General features: G+C 40.8%; 1 protein-coding gene across 5 annotated transcripts in view; it reads right to left on the reverse strand.

Moving 5' to 3' along the window:
- Positions 1 to 20,124, reverse strand: part of Rmdn2 (regulator of microtubule dynamics 2) — a 61,190-nt gene that overhangs the window by 15,077 nt on the left and 25,989 nt on the right. For all 5 annotated transcript variants that reach the window (XM_036171087.1, XM_036171086.1, XM_036171089.1 and 2 more), the window contains 8 exons: positions 19,553 to 19,727; positions 18,335 to 18,437; positions 13,856 to 13,916; positions 6,762 to 6,837; positions 5,810 to 5,887; positions 3,330 to 3,428; positions 247 to 300; positions 80 to 160 (listed from right to left, as the gene is read on the reverse strand). In XM_036171087.1, the coding sequence (XP_036026980.1) occupies positions 80 to 160; positions 247 to 300; positions 3,330 to 3,428; positions 5,810 to 5,887; positions 6,762 to 6,837; positions 13,856 to 13,916; positions 18,335 to 18,437; positions 19,553 to 19,727 (727 nt within the window). The remainder of the gene's footprint in view (positions 1 to 79; positions 161 to 246; positions 301 to 3,329; positions 3,429 to 5,809; positions 5,888 to 6,761; positions 6,838 to 13,855; positions 13,917 to 18,334; positions 18,438 to 19,552; positions 19,728 to 20,124) is intronic.

Raw genomic sequence — 20,124 nt, forward strand, 5'->3', positions numbered from 1 at the left:
AAAGGAAGGTTAGAAAAGATGGTAATTGAACCTCAGTGCCGGTGAGGCCCTCACACTCACTCTTACTGTCTAGGCTCACCTCTTTGGTAACGATAGGCAGTAATAATGCCAAGTTGCAGAATTTCCAAGCATCCTGAGATTCCTCAAGATCAACGTAACACTAGAAAAGAAAAAAATCCATATTAAAGGCCACCCACATTTAATGTAACACACTCAAAGCAATCTTCAAGCAGTCCTCTTCCTTACCTTGGCCACGAACATGTAGTTGGACACAGAATAACCAGGTTGCAATTCTTCAGCCTGGATTAAGAGAACGCAGACAAGAGGAGAATGGGCAACGTTATAACAAGAACGCTAGTCATCATGAGAAAGGACGTAGTTCCAGAAAGCAGACGCCAGTGGCCAAACTGTCACAAGAAGTTTGGTTGTTCCACGTGTGAATACTTTTATTGGTTTAAGTATCTTTGTGTAGAAGCACAGCTTTTAAAGATAGCTATGAAGGTGGATTGATGCTTCCATAGTGGTCATTAAGCTTTCACAGCGCCGAGATTCGTCCCCACACAATCATCGCCTTTGGTTTTACTATGCTATTCTTCCTCATCTTTCTTTTGAGAATAAAAACATTTGGCAGCATACTCTCCCTGTGACAGGTAGGAGTAGAGCATGACTGTTATCCCATGGCAAGCATCTTTTAATAGAATAAGGCTTGATTGCTTAGGAACACATGTCACATGACTTTAATAATATGTGCGGTGCTTTTAAAGGAAATATAGGATCCTTGAAACAGCTAGTCCTAGTGGTAGACAAAGTAGGTACTATTAATGTGCCCAACTCTCCTCTTTCATCCACAGTTCCTAATCTCCAGGGCATAAGAATTCCTTTAGGGTACTAGAGATCTCTTCTAAGGACCCAAGTCAGTCTTTGCCTTGGATCCACCTTTTGCCAAGGTAGCGAGGCATGTGAGCTCCCAACATGGCTCCAGTCCCCAGCCTGGAGGGACACAGAACCTAAGGGAGAAATATACCTACAGAACTTTAGAGATCCAGTTATTTACAAAATTTAAAAAGCCAAGTGTCTCCTTTCTAATTTTATTTTCAGCTTCATGCTCCAGGAGTACCACTATCAACTGTTCAACAGTCATCCGCCAAGACTATTCATTGGATATAGAAATAGAAGTAACTGGTTTATAAAAAAAAATAACACCTATAATGGGGCTATTTTCTATACGTGTTTCCCTTCCTGGAGCCACAGACACGTTTTCATGTTAGCATACAGAGACCTGCTTCATTGTTCCTAAAAGCTGTATTTCAAACTACAGGTATACGATCATTAAATTCAGTACTTCCCCTTAGACATTTAAATTCATTCTCAGTTTTCACTATCAAGGGACACCCCTGCTCCTGTATATGTGTAACTATGTCTGTAGGCGAGACTGAGATGTACAGGTAAACAATGTATGGCCATGGCTTAGAAGGGAGACGGCACAGATGTCGATAGGTGAGAAGAAGCTGTCCTTTCCATGCTGGCTCTAGTTCTGCATGCGCTCTTGAGCCATCCACACTACTGACGGACTCTGGCTGGCCAGGTGCTACTCTTTCCTTCTTTGATTTGCATTGTTTTGCCCGCCTGTACGTCTGTATAAGGATGCCAGATCCTGGAGTTACAGACAGTTGTGAGCTGTCATGTGGGTGCTGGGAATTGAACCCGGCTCCTCTGAAAGAGCAGTCAGTGCTCTTAACTGCTGAGCCATCTCTCCAGCCCCAAGTTTCTCTTTTCTAGTCACTTCCATCTCAATATTCCTCATCTGGTAAGAGTATTTCTTGAGCCACTCCAAGAAGGCCTCAGGCTAACAGTCCAACTGCGCCTCCTTCTATGTTCAGGACTTGTCTTAGCTCTGTGAAAACCCTATCTAGATAACATCTACTCACGTGCTCTCTCCTGCACCCCCTCCTGGAAATAACAATATAACTGGAATATGTGCACAGACCTCACCAGGTGGGCATTTCTAGTCTGGAACCTGGAAATCCCATATGCTCTGGAGTTTGAGACTTTAAGAAGGTGCTGACAGGAAGGTGCTCCAAGATTGGAGGTTTCTGGATGTGGATCATTCAGTTTGTAACTACAGGATTGTATAACTGGTTCCAGAGTGAGTTAATTTAATGGGTGGATATAGTACATGCTTAGATGTGTACAAAGCTACCTTTACTTGTTCAAAGTTGTATCAGCAAAGCAATTACACATTCTAAAGTAAGAATAAAAATACTGGTTTGCTCTAATGCCTGAAGACCTTCTATAGAAGTGTCTGCAACTTAGAAAGTGGTTGGCAAGGTAATTCTTCACATCTCTTGGCTAGCTATTTGCTCCAACTGAAACATCCTTTCCTGGAGAGAGGAGGGAGGCTTGCAAGCCTCAAGAAGCTAAGGAAACTTAGGAGGCACATGAAACTCAGGGACCTTAACCAGATTTCAGGGAACCCAGAGAGTTAGGAGACTCATGTGGCCCCACTTCAAGGCAGGAAACAGTTGCTGGGGAAAAAAGACAATTTTTTGATATACCTGTTGAGTGGAGCAACCTGAAAGCTGGATGAACTCTAGGGAGGCTGCTTCTCCAGCCATCACCCACATATGCTCCTGTAAGTAACCCTATAAACTCTGGCTCACCCAGCTATGCTTGGGTAGAATCAATTTGTGGTCAGTGTCCTGTCTGGTCCCAGTGAACATGTGTCCCCATCTCCCCAGAAAAGTCACACAACAGAATCTTTTAAGATTATGCTGGTTCTGTGTCAGGCTCGTGAGGAATGTTGGGAGCAAGTTCAACAATTTGCTCTCAGATTTGGTAGTGAGGGTTGCTCTGCCTATACCTTAATTTAGGCCACCGAATTTCTTTTAAAAAGCAGTGTGCCAGCAGGATGTGGTGGCATATGCTTTTACTCTCAGCACTCGGGAGGCAGAGGCAGGCGGATCTCTGTGAGTTCAAGGCCAGCCTGGTCTACAGAGTGAGTTCCAGGACAGCCAGGGCTACACAGAGAAACCCAGTCACAAACAAACAAACAAACAAACCCAACCAATCAACCAAGCAACCAAAAACACAACAAAAAATTAATACACCATTCCTAGGACCAAGAGCATAATTTCAGACCCAGAAAGCTTATATTTGAAACACAACTTGAATCTTGAGAGACGTAAGAGCAATGCTGTCAAGGCTACAATTCAAATCGGGGCTTCAGTTAGAGCTCTGCCCGTGGAGAGAAGAAGCATTTCCTCGGCAGCCGGCCAGCTGAGGCTGCTGCGGATGAAGCAGAATGATACTCCAATGACAGAGAAACGCACCTTAAGGAAGTTATGCAAAGCTTCATGAACCGTTGACGATGGTATTTGCCCGAACAGAGTGGCAGCCATTTTTTTCTCAATCCAGCTGAGTTTTGAGACCTATACATACAAAGTAACAGCATTCTTAGGAAGCGATTCATCTTCTGAATGGATGATATCTTTCCAGCCACAGGTGTAAGCAATATGGATCTATGTGCTTATACAGAATGCACATTAATAAACATACTCATACCTAATATGTCACAGTATGTAGTAGCGACAGGACCTGCCCCCCTGGTCTACTCCTGCCTCCTTGATGCTACCAACTAGCCTCCTGAGTCACTTTCTTAAAGATGGATACGAAATCACAATTCCTAGTCTAGGGAGTTTTGAGGGCTGGGCATACTTATTCACTTCTCAGGACCCTGAGAGGCTACCCGTAGATGTTCCAGTAGATGGTCCTACACCCATGCACATACTTAGTGGGTTAAAAAAGAAAGAGAGCATTTGAGGTTGGGAGGAAAGAGTGGAAGGGAGGGTAGGAGAGGAGGTGGAGAGAAAGGGACAGGGTGGATTTGAACAAAACAAACTATTTGCATGTATGGAATGCTCAGACAATAAAAAAAAAATAGTAATCATTCAATTTCAAGTTGTCATTTATTTGTTCACTGTTCCCAAATATGAATATTGGGCATGTATTTCAGAAACGCTACTTAAAGACACCGATGAAGCCCTTGTCCTCCCAGTGACATAAAAGATCTTCTCAACCCATCTTTAAATTTCTAGGTAGTCATCTTCTAGTAAAAAGAAATATATACCTGTGGAGCTAGGGATGTAGTTCTGTGGTACAGCACTTACTGAGCATGCGCAAGGCTGTGGGTTCAATCCCTGGTGCTGACAAAACTATGTGCATTTCCACACAATTTTATTTATTGATTTGCTTAGTTTTGTTATTCTAAATTTGTAAAAAGTATACCGCACTATGTATTTCCTTTCGTGATTTTTTTCACCTAACATTGCTTTTATCAGATTAATTAGTATAACTGAAGTCCAGTCATTTCAATACATACTAAATATGGAATTTAATATGTTTATTAGGTGCTTTACCTATGGATACTTTTTGTATTCTTGATTTATTTGTTTTCAGTAAAGGCAGGTTGGGGGTCAGGAAGACTGTTTGCTTGCACACATAAGAACTTGTGCCCAGTGGCCAGCACCCAAGTAAAAGGCATGGGGCAGGACATGATTGTAAGCCCTGCATTGGGATTGAGGGGTGAGATAGTCATAGACAGGCCCATGATCCTTGTTGGCCAGCCAGTCTAGTAGAATTGGTAAGCTTGATTCAGAGAGAGACCTTGTCTTGAACCATAAGGTGGTGGGCAAGTTACTGAGAAAACATCTGATGCCAACCATTGGCTCCATATGTGCACATGAGTTTGTGCATGCACACATATATGCATATACACACATGAACCACACAGCAAGCACTCTACCCCTCAAAATCCCATCAAGTAGCATGTAAAGTCTACCAGCATTTTGTAAATTTGCAAACATATATATATTTGCATAATTTGGTCAATTTTTATTTTATAATTTTGAGGCTAATATTAGAGGCATAATAATTTACAAATTCTTTCACAGTTAATGCAGCCTTTTATTTTTACAGAGTTATACTCTGTAGCTCTAGAAATACCTTAAAATAGATTAAGTGCAATATGAAATATAAAGCATAAGATTCACATGTGGCACACAGCAGGTCTTCAATAAAAGAGGGCCTGCTTCTCCTCCCCAATCCTCTTTTGAGGATTGGGTTCCTTATGAAAAGGTTTCCTAATGAAAAAGTTCCTTATTTACAAATTGTATCTTCCAGCCCTGCACCTTTTTCATGCACCTTTTTGGATACACTTTTACATTTTGTAACTCTTTTGTAAGCTAGTAGTGTTATTTAGGACACCAGGTCTTAGGTTGACCAGTTGCCCTTATTTGAACTATTTCAATATCTCATACCCCATCACGTTAAGTTCCTTGAAGGAACCTTGGTCTGTGTCATGTTTGAAGATAACTTTTGGGACTGTAGATTAGTGATGAATGTGTAAGGTGGTTCTAGGTTTGATCCCTAGCACTACAAAAAAATAGTATTTATCTTCTTTCCACAGAACTATGGTAGAACACTTATATACAACATGTGTGTGGTAGGGCCTCAACCTAAGAGGCCCAACATATGACTTCTGCAATTCCATGGAAAGATAAGAAAAAAATGTATACACACAGACACACACACACACAGACACACAGACACACACACACACACACCTCTAGGTGTGTATTTTAATTTAAAATTAATATTCAATGTCAAAACATACATGTCATACATTAAAAATTAATTTTACAATGCTCTCTAATATGCAATAGGTAAAAACAGAAAAGAATGAGTAAGCCATTGGAAATGTATTAAATACCCACATCGTATTCAAGAGTTCTAAGCAAAGGCATTAACTTACAGTATAACAATATCTTCCCTTGAGGTAATACAAAAAGGGTTCTTCAGGTAAGAGCTGGATGGCTATATCTAGATGCTCCTGGAAAAAACAAATCACAGAGAAGTCATCTCCTACCTTCAGATACTGCTGAATGTAGCCATGCCAAAGCCCAGGGAACTCAAGGTGGTCTGACAGTGTCTCAGCAACTTCCCCATTCCTCAACACTACCACAACTAAATCTCGGCTATAATTCAAAACTGAATTCCTGCACCTGGAGATAAAGCTGCGCCTGTGCCCTGGGCAGATCATGCTTAATCTAGAGCCCAGTGCCACAGTAAAACTAGAATACAACATATAACTAAGTCAAACGTCTTTCAGTCCTAGACTTTCCCAGTGAAGACACATCGACCCAGAAGTGAGTTTATCTGTACAAGACGGCGTGAAGCAGGATTTAACTTAAGAAAAACAACGGTGCTGGAGTGGCGACGGATTGATTCCCTAGGCACTGTCAGATTGAGTACCCGGAACTGGGATACAAGGAAGAGCCATTTTCTTCCTCCACAATTACCGAGTCAGAGATTAGTTACTGGGTCACAAAAAACAACAGCAAACAGTACATGGTATGTAGGCAAGTTGCTTATTTTGTTCACGCATCATGGTAACTAACTTTAAGCTTTAGATTAGACCCTACATCCCCCACTCCTGCCCCCGAAGTCAGTAGAGGCTGTTGGCTGCCTAGTCCTAGTCAAATGTTATGATGTCAGTGAGTTCATAACCAATGAAAGCGAACACTCACCTACTAGGTGGGTTCCTGTGCCATCTTGGATAATATTTAGACACCCAAATGGTTTGATTCGGTATTAACCGTTTCATTTTCTGTTGCTTAAACATCAAAATAAATCCCCAGAGTTTAACATGCTGAATAATCCCATGCCAGTTAGTGAAATGGAACATTCTGAACACCAAGAAATACCTTGAATAGATGTCCACAGTTAATTTTGTTTTGCAAGCCCTCAAACTCAGATACATAACCACATAAAACTGCATACCTAGAAAGGAAAAAAAAAAAAACAACAGTGTCTGCCATGTAAAATTGTAAACAAATACCACTATCATATAACACTTATATCTCTAGAGCACTCATCAACATTTTACAGAAGGGGTGATATAGATCCAAGGGCCCTATAACTAGATATTTGACACTAATATGAAGCCAGCTTCTTTAGGCAAAAATACACAAATTATTGTTGTCTATGCCATACACATGTGGTGAGGGTAAATGAGCCACCCAGTGTAATGTGATTTCAACAATGCCTGGCAAACAGCAGGTTTTAGCCAGTGCCAGATGCCATCATCAATGTCATCATCAGATGGTCTCTCAGAGAAAATCTAATCATGTACTGAATTGGATAAAAATGTGTTAATAGATTTATAAATTTTAAAACATATTAAAACCAATATGCCTCTTTAAAACTCTCCTGACCTCTTTAAATGTCATTGAAAACAAAACAACTCTCATGATTAAAACCAAATAAAAATAAAGATAATCTTACAGCATGCTTTGAAGAGATTTTCCATTTTCTCTCAATTCCTGCTGGAAATTGCGTATTAGTACAGAGTGTTCCGAGGGATTTCTTTCCCCCACTGGGAATTCAAAATGTATAGAAATGGTTGGGTGCAGTGCATGTTCAGCAACTTGCTTATTTACTTTAAAAATCGAAGGGACATTTTTTTCACACCTGTTTCTGTCTGTGAAAGGCTTCAGAGAATTTCAGAATGTTGCTGCCCGAGGCAAAATATACACGTTTAACCTATGTTAAGACTGTGATTGTTACTGAATTGCACTGTTATAATAATTGAGATCAGGAATGTGGTTTGGGATGCTATTGCAATCATTTCTCTGAATAAGCAAAAATTCTAAGTACAAAAATGAAGGGAGCAATTTCTTAATGTGAAACAGAACATTCTGGGAAACAAAGGATGCCAGAAAGTCAACCAGTCACGCACAACCAAGAAAATGGCCCCTTTCGGTTGTGACATTGTTCTGTGACATGTTCTGTGACGGCCACTGGAATCCACCCCAGTAGAGGCAGGAGGAACAGTCAGTCCAGCCTAGTAGAAATGACTGAGAATCTAGAGTATGACAGGTGACTATTCACACATTTTAAATGAGACTTAATGTTCTTCTGCACCCAGAGGCTGGATATTAAAAGATTGCTGTTCCAGAGTGTTCTTAACCTCCTTTGTGAAATCTGGACCCTTTGATTTGTAGGTCGCGTGGTTACTGCTGCTGCTGGGTTACTGTTCCAAGCCTTCAAGCCAAGGACTACTGCTCCTCAGCTTTGTTCCTTGCTCCAACACTGACTTGAGCCTTTTGTTTCTTCAGATAAAATATGTTTGTGATATCCCAAAATAAATCTATGGGATTTCGGGCTGGTGGTGTGTGGAATCTCAGGGCCACAGTGGGAAAACTGACATCTTGACAAGACTGGGGCTGTGTACCTACAGCATGAATTAGCTCTCCATATCCCTTACCACAGTTTTACACTTTTTCTCATATAGATCGTGTATACATTTTGTACATTAAAAAAAACCTAAGTATTTAATTTTAGGGGCATGCTAATGCAAATGGAAATGCATTTTAATTTAAAATTTTAATTGTGGCTGGGTTTTGTACATCAATTTTGCATCCTACAACCTTGCTTTGATGACTAAATTCTAAGAGACAGTCAAGAGACAGTCACGTCTTCAGCAAACGAAGTCAATTTTTTTCTTCTCAGTCGGTAGCTTTCACATCCTTCTGTACGTGAGCTGGAACTCTTAGAGGAGCATGAAAGAGCATCATTGGGAGGGGCAGACATCCCTTCCTCTCATCTTCCTGCTTACACGGCAGGAAAGCAACTTTCTGATGTTAGGAATGATGTTAACCGCAGCTGGTCTGGCCTTTGTTCTCTGCCAAGCTGAGGAGGTGCCCACTCTAGTTTTCAGAAAGGTTTGGTTTGCTTGACTTTCCACGAATAAAAGTTGTCTGTCCACTGTGTTTTTCTGCATCTGTTGATGCCGGTATATGATCTTTCTTCTTCTTCGGTTTGTTAATGTACTAACCAATTTTTACACATTGAACTGACTTCCAAAAGCCCAGCAGAGAATCCACATGGCTACTGTGTGTTCTTTCCATATATTGTGGGAATTCACTTTGCTAATACATTTGAAATGATTTCTATACCTATGCTCATGAAATTCTGGCCTGCAGTTTTCTTGTAATATTTCATCTTGTTTTAGAAGTTTTATAGTGCTAGGATAAAGAGAGGGAATTCTAGAAGAGCTTGTAGAAAGCTGGTGTGTTTTTTCCCTTAAATATGTGAAAGAATTTACTGGTGGATCCTAGTGGTTTTTTTTAATATTATTACTATTATTATTATTGGTATTATTAGGCTTTTTGAGACAGGGTTTTTCTGTGTAACAGCCCTGGCTATCCTGGAACTCACTTATTTAGAGCAGGCTGGCCTTGAACTCACAGAGATCCACCTGCCTCTACCTTTTGAGTGCTGGGATTAAAGGCATGCTCCACCACACCTGGCTCCTGTCAACTATTTATTCTAGGCCTTTATTTATTAAAGGCCTAGGTTAATTTTCTATTCATATGTTCTTTTGAAATGCTCTCTAAAATTCTACTGTATCATTTCTTCCAAAGAATTCTAGGAGTAATTTCAATCCTTCTGGAATTCCATGTAAGTACCTCTATTTTGGTTATGAGTACTACAATTTTTCAACTTATTTGGACACAAAACCTCAGGCCACTTTCCATTTAAGTGTACTTTCCTTTGGAATAGCTTTAAATTTACACACACACAAAAATACATAGAGCGCAGGCAGTTAGCATACCCCATACTTAGTCCCCCCGTTTTTAGCATATTCTATTACTATAGTACGTTTGTTCTAACTGTACTGACACTGATAAACAACTGTTACAATGAGCCCATATTAATATACAATTATTAATTAGGCTTTATACTTCATTCAAATGTCTGTTTTTCCCTAATGTTTTTCAGCATTTTGGACACTTTAATTCACGTATTATTAGGGATCTTTTTTTTTTAAACATGGTAAATCTTTTGAATTATTATTGTCATCTTTCATAAGGTTCTTTCCAGCACCTCCTAATTTTGTTTTCTATAATTTTATAAAAATACATTCCTATGTTTTCTGAATAATCAGAACTATTATGTAATCTCTGGGTTTTGAATCTGCTCTAATTACTCATTCTTTCCTAGTTACTGTGAGTGAAAAGAGAAAGAAATTCCATGGGTTATAAACATTAGAGGAAGTGCTCTTTCCCTTTCGAGTAATATGTCCCTAGAGACTTAGGACATTTATAATCTGTCCTGAAATCTGTCTTTTGACTCTAAAAATATTATTTGTCTTTTTCTGTGTCATAAACTCCACTCGCTCACTTTCTCTCAAAAGGCTATCACTTCCTTTCTTCTAATCAACTTTAGCTATGTGTATGTTATTTTTATAGTGTTCATTTTAAAATGTAACTTAATATTTCATTGCTTAAACTCTTACTCTGATGGGAATGAAGAAAGTTACTTACACTATGGTGGATTACCGCCATCTAGAGGTCATTTGAAGTATTGTTGCTTTCACAAGACCTGATTTTGTGTGGTGTGTGTGTGTGTGTGTGTGTGTGTGTGTGTGTGTGTGTGTGTGTGTGTATTTGCACTGGAATTGAATATACCCTCACTGGGTGATAGCCATATTATTTCAACAACTCCTAAAATAACTGCACTCATTTCTTGCAGTATTTGTGATTCAACACTAACACTACATACATGGTAGGAATCAGGGAGTCTCCTGGAATAGAGGGATGGCTGAAAACATCAGAATATAATATCTTAATAACATCAGAATGTAATATCTTAAGTTCTAATTCTGCTTTTCTATATATAGTGTAGCCCTGCTTACTAAACAACACACACACACACACACACACACACACACACACACACATGGGGCTTTCCTTCTGTATTTAGAAAATGGAAACAGACTTTTCTGTGGCACATACACTATAAGGTGTGTAGCTATAAGTCACAAACAGAGCACAACTCATATGGAAGATATATCTATACCTACAGCCAAACCTATTTGGCCAACATAATGCAAATATATTTTATTAATCTCAATTCCAGAGTATTTTAGGTTGATATAATAAAGACAATGGAATCTTCTAGAATGTTTGTATAGCCTTAAAGTTACAGCAGAGAAACTCTTTCCAAGCTGACCTATACGCCCAGCTGTCCAATAAATATTTGTTTTGCTGGATTTAGGCTTCAGACCACAGTTTGCCATTCTTGTTGACTGAATGAACAAGTCATTTTCCTCAACACTGTGAGGACTAGCTATGAAATTGGTTTATCTAAATTCCATCCAAGATTCTCTTTCGTCATCACCTTAAATTTTACTATTTGACTGAGTGAAGGCTTTTCTACTGAGCAGATAGAACACATTCTAAGAGTTAAGGTTTAATTGGCATTCAAACTTATTACATTTTCATCAACTGGATTGATTTTAACATTTTTAAAGTTAAAAATTGATACCAAATTTAAAAACGTCATAATTGGATCATAATTTTGTGGTGATAAGACTTAATCTAGTACTTAAGTCCCATTGCCACAAACAAGGTATTTAATTGACAACAGAAAAAATGAGAGAGAGAAGGGGATTAAAGGAGACGGAGCATGATTTCAGCACAGTCCGCCTTAGCTAGCCAAAGCACAGGTACTTATGGGGGGAGGGGCCTGGAGAAGACTCAATATTGCTTCTGTATGAAAACTGAAAACTTACACTGATAAAGGTCCTCACTGAAGATGATGCACATTTATAATGTGATTCTTCATGGGTGCAGAGGAATGTTGTGTTGTGGTATAAATTTTTTTGTACACCATGAAGATGTGTCATTCTGATTGGTTCAATAAAAAGCTGAATGGGCAATAACTTGGCAGGATGTTTTTGGCAGAGAGGATGGTGAGAAGGTGGAGATGCAGAGCAAGCAGGGTGGGTAATTCGGAGATGCGGTAATAAAGCCACAAGGTGGAAAGTAAATTAATAGGGTTAATTTAAATTATAGGAGCTAGTTAGAAACGAGCCTAAGCTATCAGCCAAACTTTCATAATTGAAAGTCTCCATGTCACTAATCTGACTACAATGTTGGATAGAGGGAAGAGCAGAGGAAGACGAAGAAGATGGAGGAGGAGGAGGAAGATCAGGGAGAGGAGGAGGAGGAGGACGAGGAGGAGGAGGAGGAGGAGGAGGAGGAGGAGAAAGGGAGAGAGGAAGTGAAACAAAGAGTATGGAGGGGGAGTAGGGAGAAGGACAGAAACTCAGAGTTAAGAGTGAAACAGGAGTGTTTTGTTTTGTTTTGTTTTGTTTTGTTTTCTGGCCCAGATCTGGCTAACCAGGTCCCAGACACCCAGTTTCAAAAGAAATGAGGAGAGAAAATTGCTTGTTCAGTACAAACTCATCACAGTACTCCTCAAAGAGAAGGAACAGAGCCCTTTAGCACACACGCTAACTTAGAAGTGTACGTTTATACAGGTTAGATGACCTAGGCAAACTAACCAGAGATCTAAAACCCAGGAGTCTTATACATTACAGTGATCTTTTAAGTCTGTGGCGGAAAGTTGACTTCACCGTCACCCGTTTGCTTCAGGTTTGAGCTGCTTTTCCCACCCACTTTCTATTCAAGGGGCCACTATCCATGTAAGGCGTGCTGGGAGTCGAGTCACATGTTCTAGCTCCTAAAGTTTATTTCCCATTTTGGGGTGTGTTTCTTAGAATTTGGGGTACACAGAACTGCTGGGTTTTTGTTCAGGAGGTTAAAGCGAGTGCTTGGGAATGGAGCGCCCCCTGCTGACGGCCGAGTAAACAGCCGGCTCTGCTTCTGCCTCCTCTGGTGAAGAAATCCTTAGGGATGACGCGAACAGCGAAGGGGCAGCTGTTTTGAAATAGATTTTTGCCTAATGATGTCCCTAAAGAAACAAAATAACCCCAGAGGGGGCGTATTTCTGGAAACCTACACTGAAGAAAGGGCCATAAAGTTAATTTTTCACCGTACAGTCTTAATATCTGGGGTAACAGTAACAGCATGCACAGCACCAGAAGAGCAAAGCCAACCGCGGTAAGCCAACAACCAGGGATCTAAAAATGCAAAGCTGCCGCGCGACAAGTGAACGGATTTAAAACAGTATGTTTCTTTTAGTTTTCTATTTTTCAGTATACAAGGGGGCCACCCCCCTCAAAAACAAAACAGAAAACCCCAAACAAACAGAACCACGAGGTGTTTTTCCTCCTTTGTTCCAAAGCGGCTCATCTTATGTCTACCTGAGTTGCTCTGGGCTATCTTATGCACAGACTGGATTCTCCTCGACCTGGGGAATTTGTTTGCCATGACCCACCAGGTGAGAGAAAATGACCTCTACGCTTTGATTCTTTGGAGCATTTGTTGCACATTTTGTTTAGACACATGACTTAATTTTAGTGTATGTTTCCAAAATACTGGTATATTTCATTTATTTATTTATCTATTTATTTATTTAACCATTTATTTATTGAACCATTTATTTATTTGTTCGTTTGTTTATTTACTTATTTATTTATTTAGAGACAGAGTTTCTCTGTGTAACTTTGGTGCCTGTCCTAGAACTCTCTCTGTAGACCAGGCTGGCCTTGAACTCAGAGAGATCCACCTGCCTCTGCCTCCGAGTGCTGGGATTAAAGGCGTGCGCCACCACTGTCCAGCTGGTATATTTTATTAGACTTAATTATAGTTTACCCTCAAAGGCACAAGACTTGTTAGAGTCTCATGAGATTCTCACGTTTAAAATGCATCTAAAGAGAAATACATGAGAATAAACACGATAACAGTTGCTGTACTATCCACTATCTTTTTCTGAGTGGCGCGTGTGGCTGAGCCATTCAATACAGCAATCATAGTCTCCAGAACTCAGGGCAGAGTAGAGAGAGGCACACCGTGAGGTTAAGGCTACAGGGCTCCTGTGTGCTTACCACAGATGGCAGTGTCCATTCATGGGTGCTCGAGAGATAGCTCTCTCTCCTAACGTTTTTCCTGAAAGACAAAGAGACTGAAGTTACTGTCATTACAGGATTTGGTAGGAAACGGGGTCTTCAACTGAGTCAGCGGCTCCTAAGTAGGGCCCTACGGTGGAAAGCATTTGTCCCAGTTGTAATTTGCTAGTAGAGGACATTCACCACTGGGGTCAGGCCTGATGATCTGTATGTTACTGGCTTCAAGGATTTTGTTGTGCGCTCACATTTGAGACCCACTGGGTTAACTGACTTAGGCAAAGGCAAGGGAGGTTTCTTACTCATTACATGAAAGAAAAACCACATTGTTTTCTTGTAATCAATTCATACAAGACGTTTGCTGAGTGATCACTAGCTGTCATATTATGTGACCTCTGGGACCAAGACATCAAATTAGAGACAGTCCTTGACTTCCAGGGCTTGCAGCCTTCAGTATACAACTTGACTGGAAAGTAAGTACAACGTCAAAGGGCAGTAGAGAGTGTGTGAAGGGACGGGGAAGGCCCAAGGAGCTTGGCCTGCTCATTCACAACAAGAATGGGTCCAAGGAATACACGATGCTCTTAAATTATTACACTCAGTTTAGAATAGCTTTTCATCCTGTGAGGACTATTTCTCACGGAGGTTCTCCAATGGCTTGAGTGTATTCCGAGACTCTCAAAAAGAGAATACTTTTTTCCCCTGTGTCTCTTTCCTCCCTGCCCCCACCCCTTTTTGTGCCTTGAAGACATTACCCAGAGACTACAAAAGTAGCCGAGAGAATCTTAAATAGGGATCTTGTAAAAATCAGTCTCTAATTTATGACTTGCTCATGGTGCATGTTATAGTGTATCCATTAAGAAACATATCCTGTGTAGAAATCAACCTGAAATGGAAAAGGTTTAAAGTAAAGCATTTTAGTAATAACTGGTATTACCTTTGGACAAGCATCAAAGGATCAGTTATTTTTTAATGAAACACTAGAAACATACTCCCTTTCCCCCAGGTAGAAACATTTTTTTTTTTTTTTTTTAAATTTTGAGACGGAGTATCACACTGTTGCTTAGACTGGTATGGAACTCACTATGAATCCCAGGCTGACTTTGAACTCATGGCAATCCTACTGCCTCAGCCTCTCAAGTACTGGGATTACAGGTATGAGCTACAACACACAGCTAAAAATGTGTTCTTTTTTTTTTTTTTTTTTTTTTTTGGTTTTTCAAGACAGGGTTTCTCTGTAGCTTTGGAGCCTGTCCTGGACTAGCTCTGTAGACCAGGCTGGCCTCGAACTCACAGAGATCCACCTGCCTCTGCCTCCGGAGTGCTGGGATTACAGGCGTGTGCCACCACCACCCAGCTAAAAATGTGTTCTTTTTGTGTAAAACAAACTAAGCTCAGTCTGGTGGCTGGTGCATACCTGTACTTCTGACACTTAGAAGTCTGAGGCAGGAGGATTGTGAGTTCAAGGCCAGCTTGCGCTGTACAGCTAGACTGTCTCAAAACAGAAGCTCAGATCGGAATCAATACTTCAGCTAGCTTGTCAAATGGAAACTTTTAGTGCGCCACCACAGGCTTAAGTAGGGTTGAAGGCATCAATCCCTCTGGGGATAACAGAGGAAAGTTGGGCAGCATACAGGCTGGCTGTATAGTTGGCTCTTCACCCCCAGGAACAGCTCCTTCCCCTACAGAACAGGCGTTCATACCAAACAATTAAGTATTATCACAATGCCCTCTTAAGAATGAGAAAAAGTTTGCTTGGAATACAAGTAAACAGTCAATCACACTTGGAAAATGTGTTGCATAATGGTACGAATTGAGTTTTATAAAAGAATTCTGAATGACTTCACACACGAGCTGATGAGGAAATCCGCTTCAACACCTCTCCTCATACAGAACCCAACTTTCCTCAAGAGCCAGACTGAATCCTGGCTCTCAGCCCCGGTGTACTTGGTCGTGACCTTACTAAGCATCTATTCCTTATACACTGTGACGGCCGTTTATCGGTCCTTTCTAGACAGCCAGTTCTCAAGGGTGACACTGTCACTCACATGTGGCCCTTGCCTCCCTCCTCACCTCTTCTCGCTACACTTTATTTTAATGCTGTTTCCAGACAATAACACTTTCAATTACTTTCTTAAACGTACAAAAAAGTGATTTTTGCTTTCCTTCAATCTTTGAATAACTTCCTTCTGTATGAATGAGAACAGCTCTCATTTTTGCTGTGATACTGTAGATTTTCATCTTAAGGATAAACCTCATGCCAACCCTATGCACTCAGGATTTACCCCTGTGTTCCCTTCAGGTTGTTTTCCCACTTTCCCATGATCTCATACATTAACTCCTGTTCTCGTTTCATTCTGTTCCTGTGGCAGATACTTTGACCAGAAGCAACTTAGGGGAGGAAACGCTCTCTTTTAACGTACAGTTCACAGACTACCATTGAGGGCTGTCAGGGCAGGAACTCAGGCAGGGACTTAGATCCAGGCCTGCTCGCTAGTCCACAGTGCATTGCTTTTAACCAAGGAACTCACTCACAGCCAGGAAAGCACAGCCGAAACTAAGGAGATACGCTGCTTGATGTCTAGCTTGCAAGCCCATGCTTCGGTCCAGGACTCCATGTCTAGGGAATGGTACTGCCCATAGTGGGCTGGGCCCTCCTTCAGCAATTATCAACCAAGACAGCCCCCCACAGACGTGCCCACAAGAAAATCTGATCTAGGAAGTCCCTCAACTGAGACTCCATTCAGGCAGCTCTAAGCTGTGTCAAATTGGCAGTTAAAACTAACTAGGGCAACTCACTTGGGCTCCCAGTCAGCTTCAAAACCGACTAAAACATTGTACCTATGGGAACTGGTTACCTCCATAAGTTGTACCTCTGAGAACTGGTTACCTCCTTCATTTCCCTCCACGAACCTCCAGCTCCTGCTACCGAGTCCTCCTTTTTGCTATAAACTCTGAGCACCCCACTCTCTTTTAAAATAACAGCCCATCTCTGTCAGTCTCTTTATATGTGATTATTTGAACAGTACTGCCTTCCCAGCAAAGTCAGGGCCCCCCCTCAGTCATTTTGAGACCCCCATCTATTCTGTGCTCCTAGCCCCACCTGCTATCAGAACATCCAAGAGAAGGGAGCGCTGGAGAAAAATACATGAGTGATGATGCATGTCCAACAGCTTTTACATCGATATGCTTTATTCGCTCCCCCTCGCAGATATGAATATAAATCCTTTTAGACTCTGGTTCAAAATTTCTTCTTTAAAAACTCCGCTGTGTATGTATATCACCTGCCAACCAGATTGCTACAGAAGACTAACCCCGGGAAGGTGAAGGATAAATATGAACAGGACAAGAGGGGAAGTCTCTCATCTTCCTCCAGTGAGGGAGGAATTAAAGTGCAGCAAGGAAATCCTCAACGGGAAGAAAGACCACCACAGATTTCTGGCGGTACGTCCATCCTTCGTGGAAATAAAAATGCCGGAACTAGAGCTGGAGGAGTCCTCACTTGCTATTTCTTTCTCATACTGTCATAGGAAAGCCAGGGAAAGAGAAAGCTTTGGAACAAACAGAGGGAAAACCAACCACGACGCCAATTATTCTGAAGTTCAGAGAGACGGCAGCTCAGGGGCTTCTGAGCAGAAAAGCTTTCTGACACCCAGTGAAACATAAACGGAACGACAACAACAACAACAATTCGACCTTCTCCTTGGTTTTCATCGTGCCATTACTGTTACTGAGGAAAATTTAAAATATATGCAGAATGTAGGCATGGCAGTATAATGATTGTCATGATGCACTCATCTTAAATCACCATCAAATCAGGGGTGACCTTACTCTTCCAGATAACATTCTGAATTCCTGGCATCTGAGAGGTTATTTCTGTGTTCCTAGACCTGCGTGCCACAGGAAGTGAGCTGTGAGTTTAACTGTGAGCGGTTACAGCTGGAGACCATGATCCTCCTTGGCTTATTAGTGAGCTTCAAATTCTAGCACAGGTGTTTTAGCCTCCTGTGATGCTAAAAGTGAAGTCTTTAAGACTTTAGAAAGAGCCCGGGGAGGGGGGGCACGCCTTTAATCCCAGCACTCGGGAGGCAGAGGCAGGTGGAGCTCTGTGAGTTCGAGGCCAGCCTGGTCTACAGAGCGAGATCCAGGGCAGGCACCAAAACTACAGAGAAACCTTGTCTTGGGGGGAAAAAAAAAAGACTTTAAAAAATGAAGTCTGGGTTTTTTTTTTTTTTTTTTCAGTTCCCTGCTCTAATATTATTAGCTCAATTATTTTAAAGGAACATCCACTTTAGCCCTGGAAGGCCTTTTCTGAGATTGTGTACAGTTTTTGGTTACCAGGATATATTGGAGATAGAATGAGTCTTTAACTAAGATGATTTTGCATGAATTAAAATCTACTAATGGCTTATTTTGGAAGATAATGCCACATGAGAACAACCAATTTGACAAATTACTCACCAATATTAGCATAATGTTTCTTTTCTTGTGTATTTGTAGATTGGTCATACATGTCTCCATAGGCACGGGCAAGCCGCCACAGAAACTCTATTTCTTCACTAAACTGGAAAGATAAAATGGCACACTAGATTAATGCATTAGTTTGTCCAGACTGACATAATTGCTTTCATTGTACCTTAAAGGCAGGTAAAATAGTATTTATAGATGACTGAATTTATACATATGGATATTTAATATTTTTAACTCAAATATTTATGGCTAAGAAATATGGCCAAATATAGTGTTACATTCGTATTGTGAATCAATTAATATTACATGGAAACTAGATCCAACTGTGTAGTAGACAGAACTGACATGGGCCAGAACCTAAACAGTCTCCCTGGACTAGGGTACCCTCTCTCTCATCCTTCATAAGTGGTCTACCGCCACCATAATAAATAGCTTACTGAGCATTGTAGGGAGTAGTTGTGAATTAAAGTGCATACACTCAATAAGGACATTACAAGCTTTACCTAAATGACCCAATTATAACTGTAAATATTTTTGAATTTTTCAAAACTTTTATTGACAGTTAATTCTTGCACATCTTCATAGAGCATCGTCTTATCTTTTGGTATACTTGTATGCTATGTGTTAATCAGTTAGGATCCACAGGTTTTACAGTGTGTTAGAGTTGCTAAACCCTCAGACCAAAGTTAGCCTCATATTGCTCATGGGCAAAAAAAGATTTGATTTCCCCTTAGATCTTGGAGCCCTGAGGTCCCTTTTGTCATTGGTGATGGTGAGACAAGATTAGTTCTTCAAGTCCAACTTGAAACACTGCAGAATGACTATTGTTAGAAATATCTTGAGCATACTGATTGATATGATATTGATAGCAATATAGAAAATTTCAAATACAATTTTTATTCTCTCCAGAGAAAACATACTGTATGCCTGGGCATAATGACTTATTCTTCATGTTATAAAACATGCATTATGCATCAAAGTTAATAAAATCAAAGTAACTCTATATAAGGCTGGTTCCTACTTTTGTGACCTTAGGTAAACCTAATTAACTCAAATTTAATTTTAAAAAAAATTACTCATTTTATAAGAAATACACCAATCATTCTGTTTCTATGCTGTGACATAGTATTATAGTGGCAATACGAGCAGGGTAGTACTTAAATAAAAAAGGAAAGTGGCATGCACATGTTACACCCATGCAGCTCTTACCTTTTCTTTGTGGTCGCAAAGCAGCTCGAAGCTCTCCACTTTGTCAGACTCATTTATCCGTAAAAGGTCTACCTTCTGAAGGAGGACATCCAACTTCAGTTCCTCTATGTGCGTGTTAAAAGCCTTAGGGCCTGGGAAACTCTGTTCCTCTGTGTCAGTGTTAGCTGTCATATACCTAAGACGGCAGAAACAACCACCAACTCCCTTTAGACTCAAGCGCAGTGACCCGAGAAATCCTTTGAAAATGCGAGTCGAATTATTCCACCCGGTGCTAGAAAGTGTCGCGGAACCCACTGTTAACACAGAGGAAAGGTCCAAGAGCTGGCCACTTACAAGGGCTCAAGCAACTTGTGTACCAGCCCTAATAGTTCTCTGACTTAATTTTTTATAAGATTTATTTATGTACACAGAAGGGGGCGCCAGATCTCATTACAGATGGTTGTGAGCCACCATGTGGGTGCTGGGAATTGAACTCAGGACCTCTGGAAGAGCAGCCAGTGCTCTTAACCTCTGAGCTATCTCTCCAGCCCCCTCTCTGACTTAATTTCTGACCGGTCAACTCCACACTGGCC

Source organism: Onychomys torridus, chromosome 21 (genome assembly GCF_903995425.1).
Source record: "Onychomys torridus chromosome 21, mOncTor1.1, whole genome shotgun sequence".
Classification (NCBI taxonomy): Eukaryota; Metazoa; Chordata; class Mammalia; order Rodentia; family Cricetidae; genus Onychomys; species Onychomys torridus.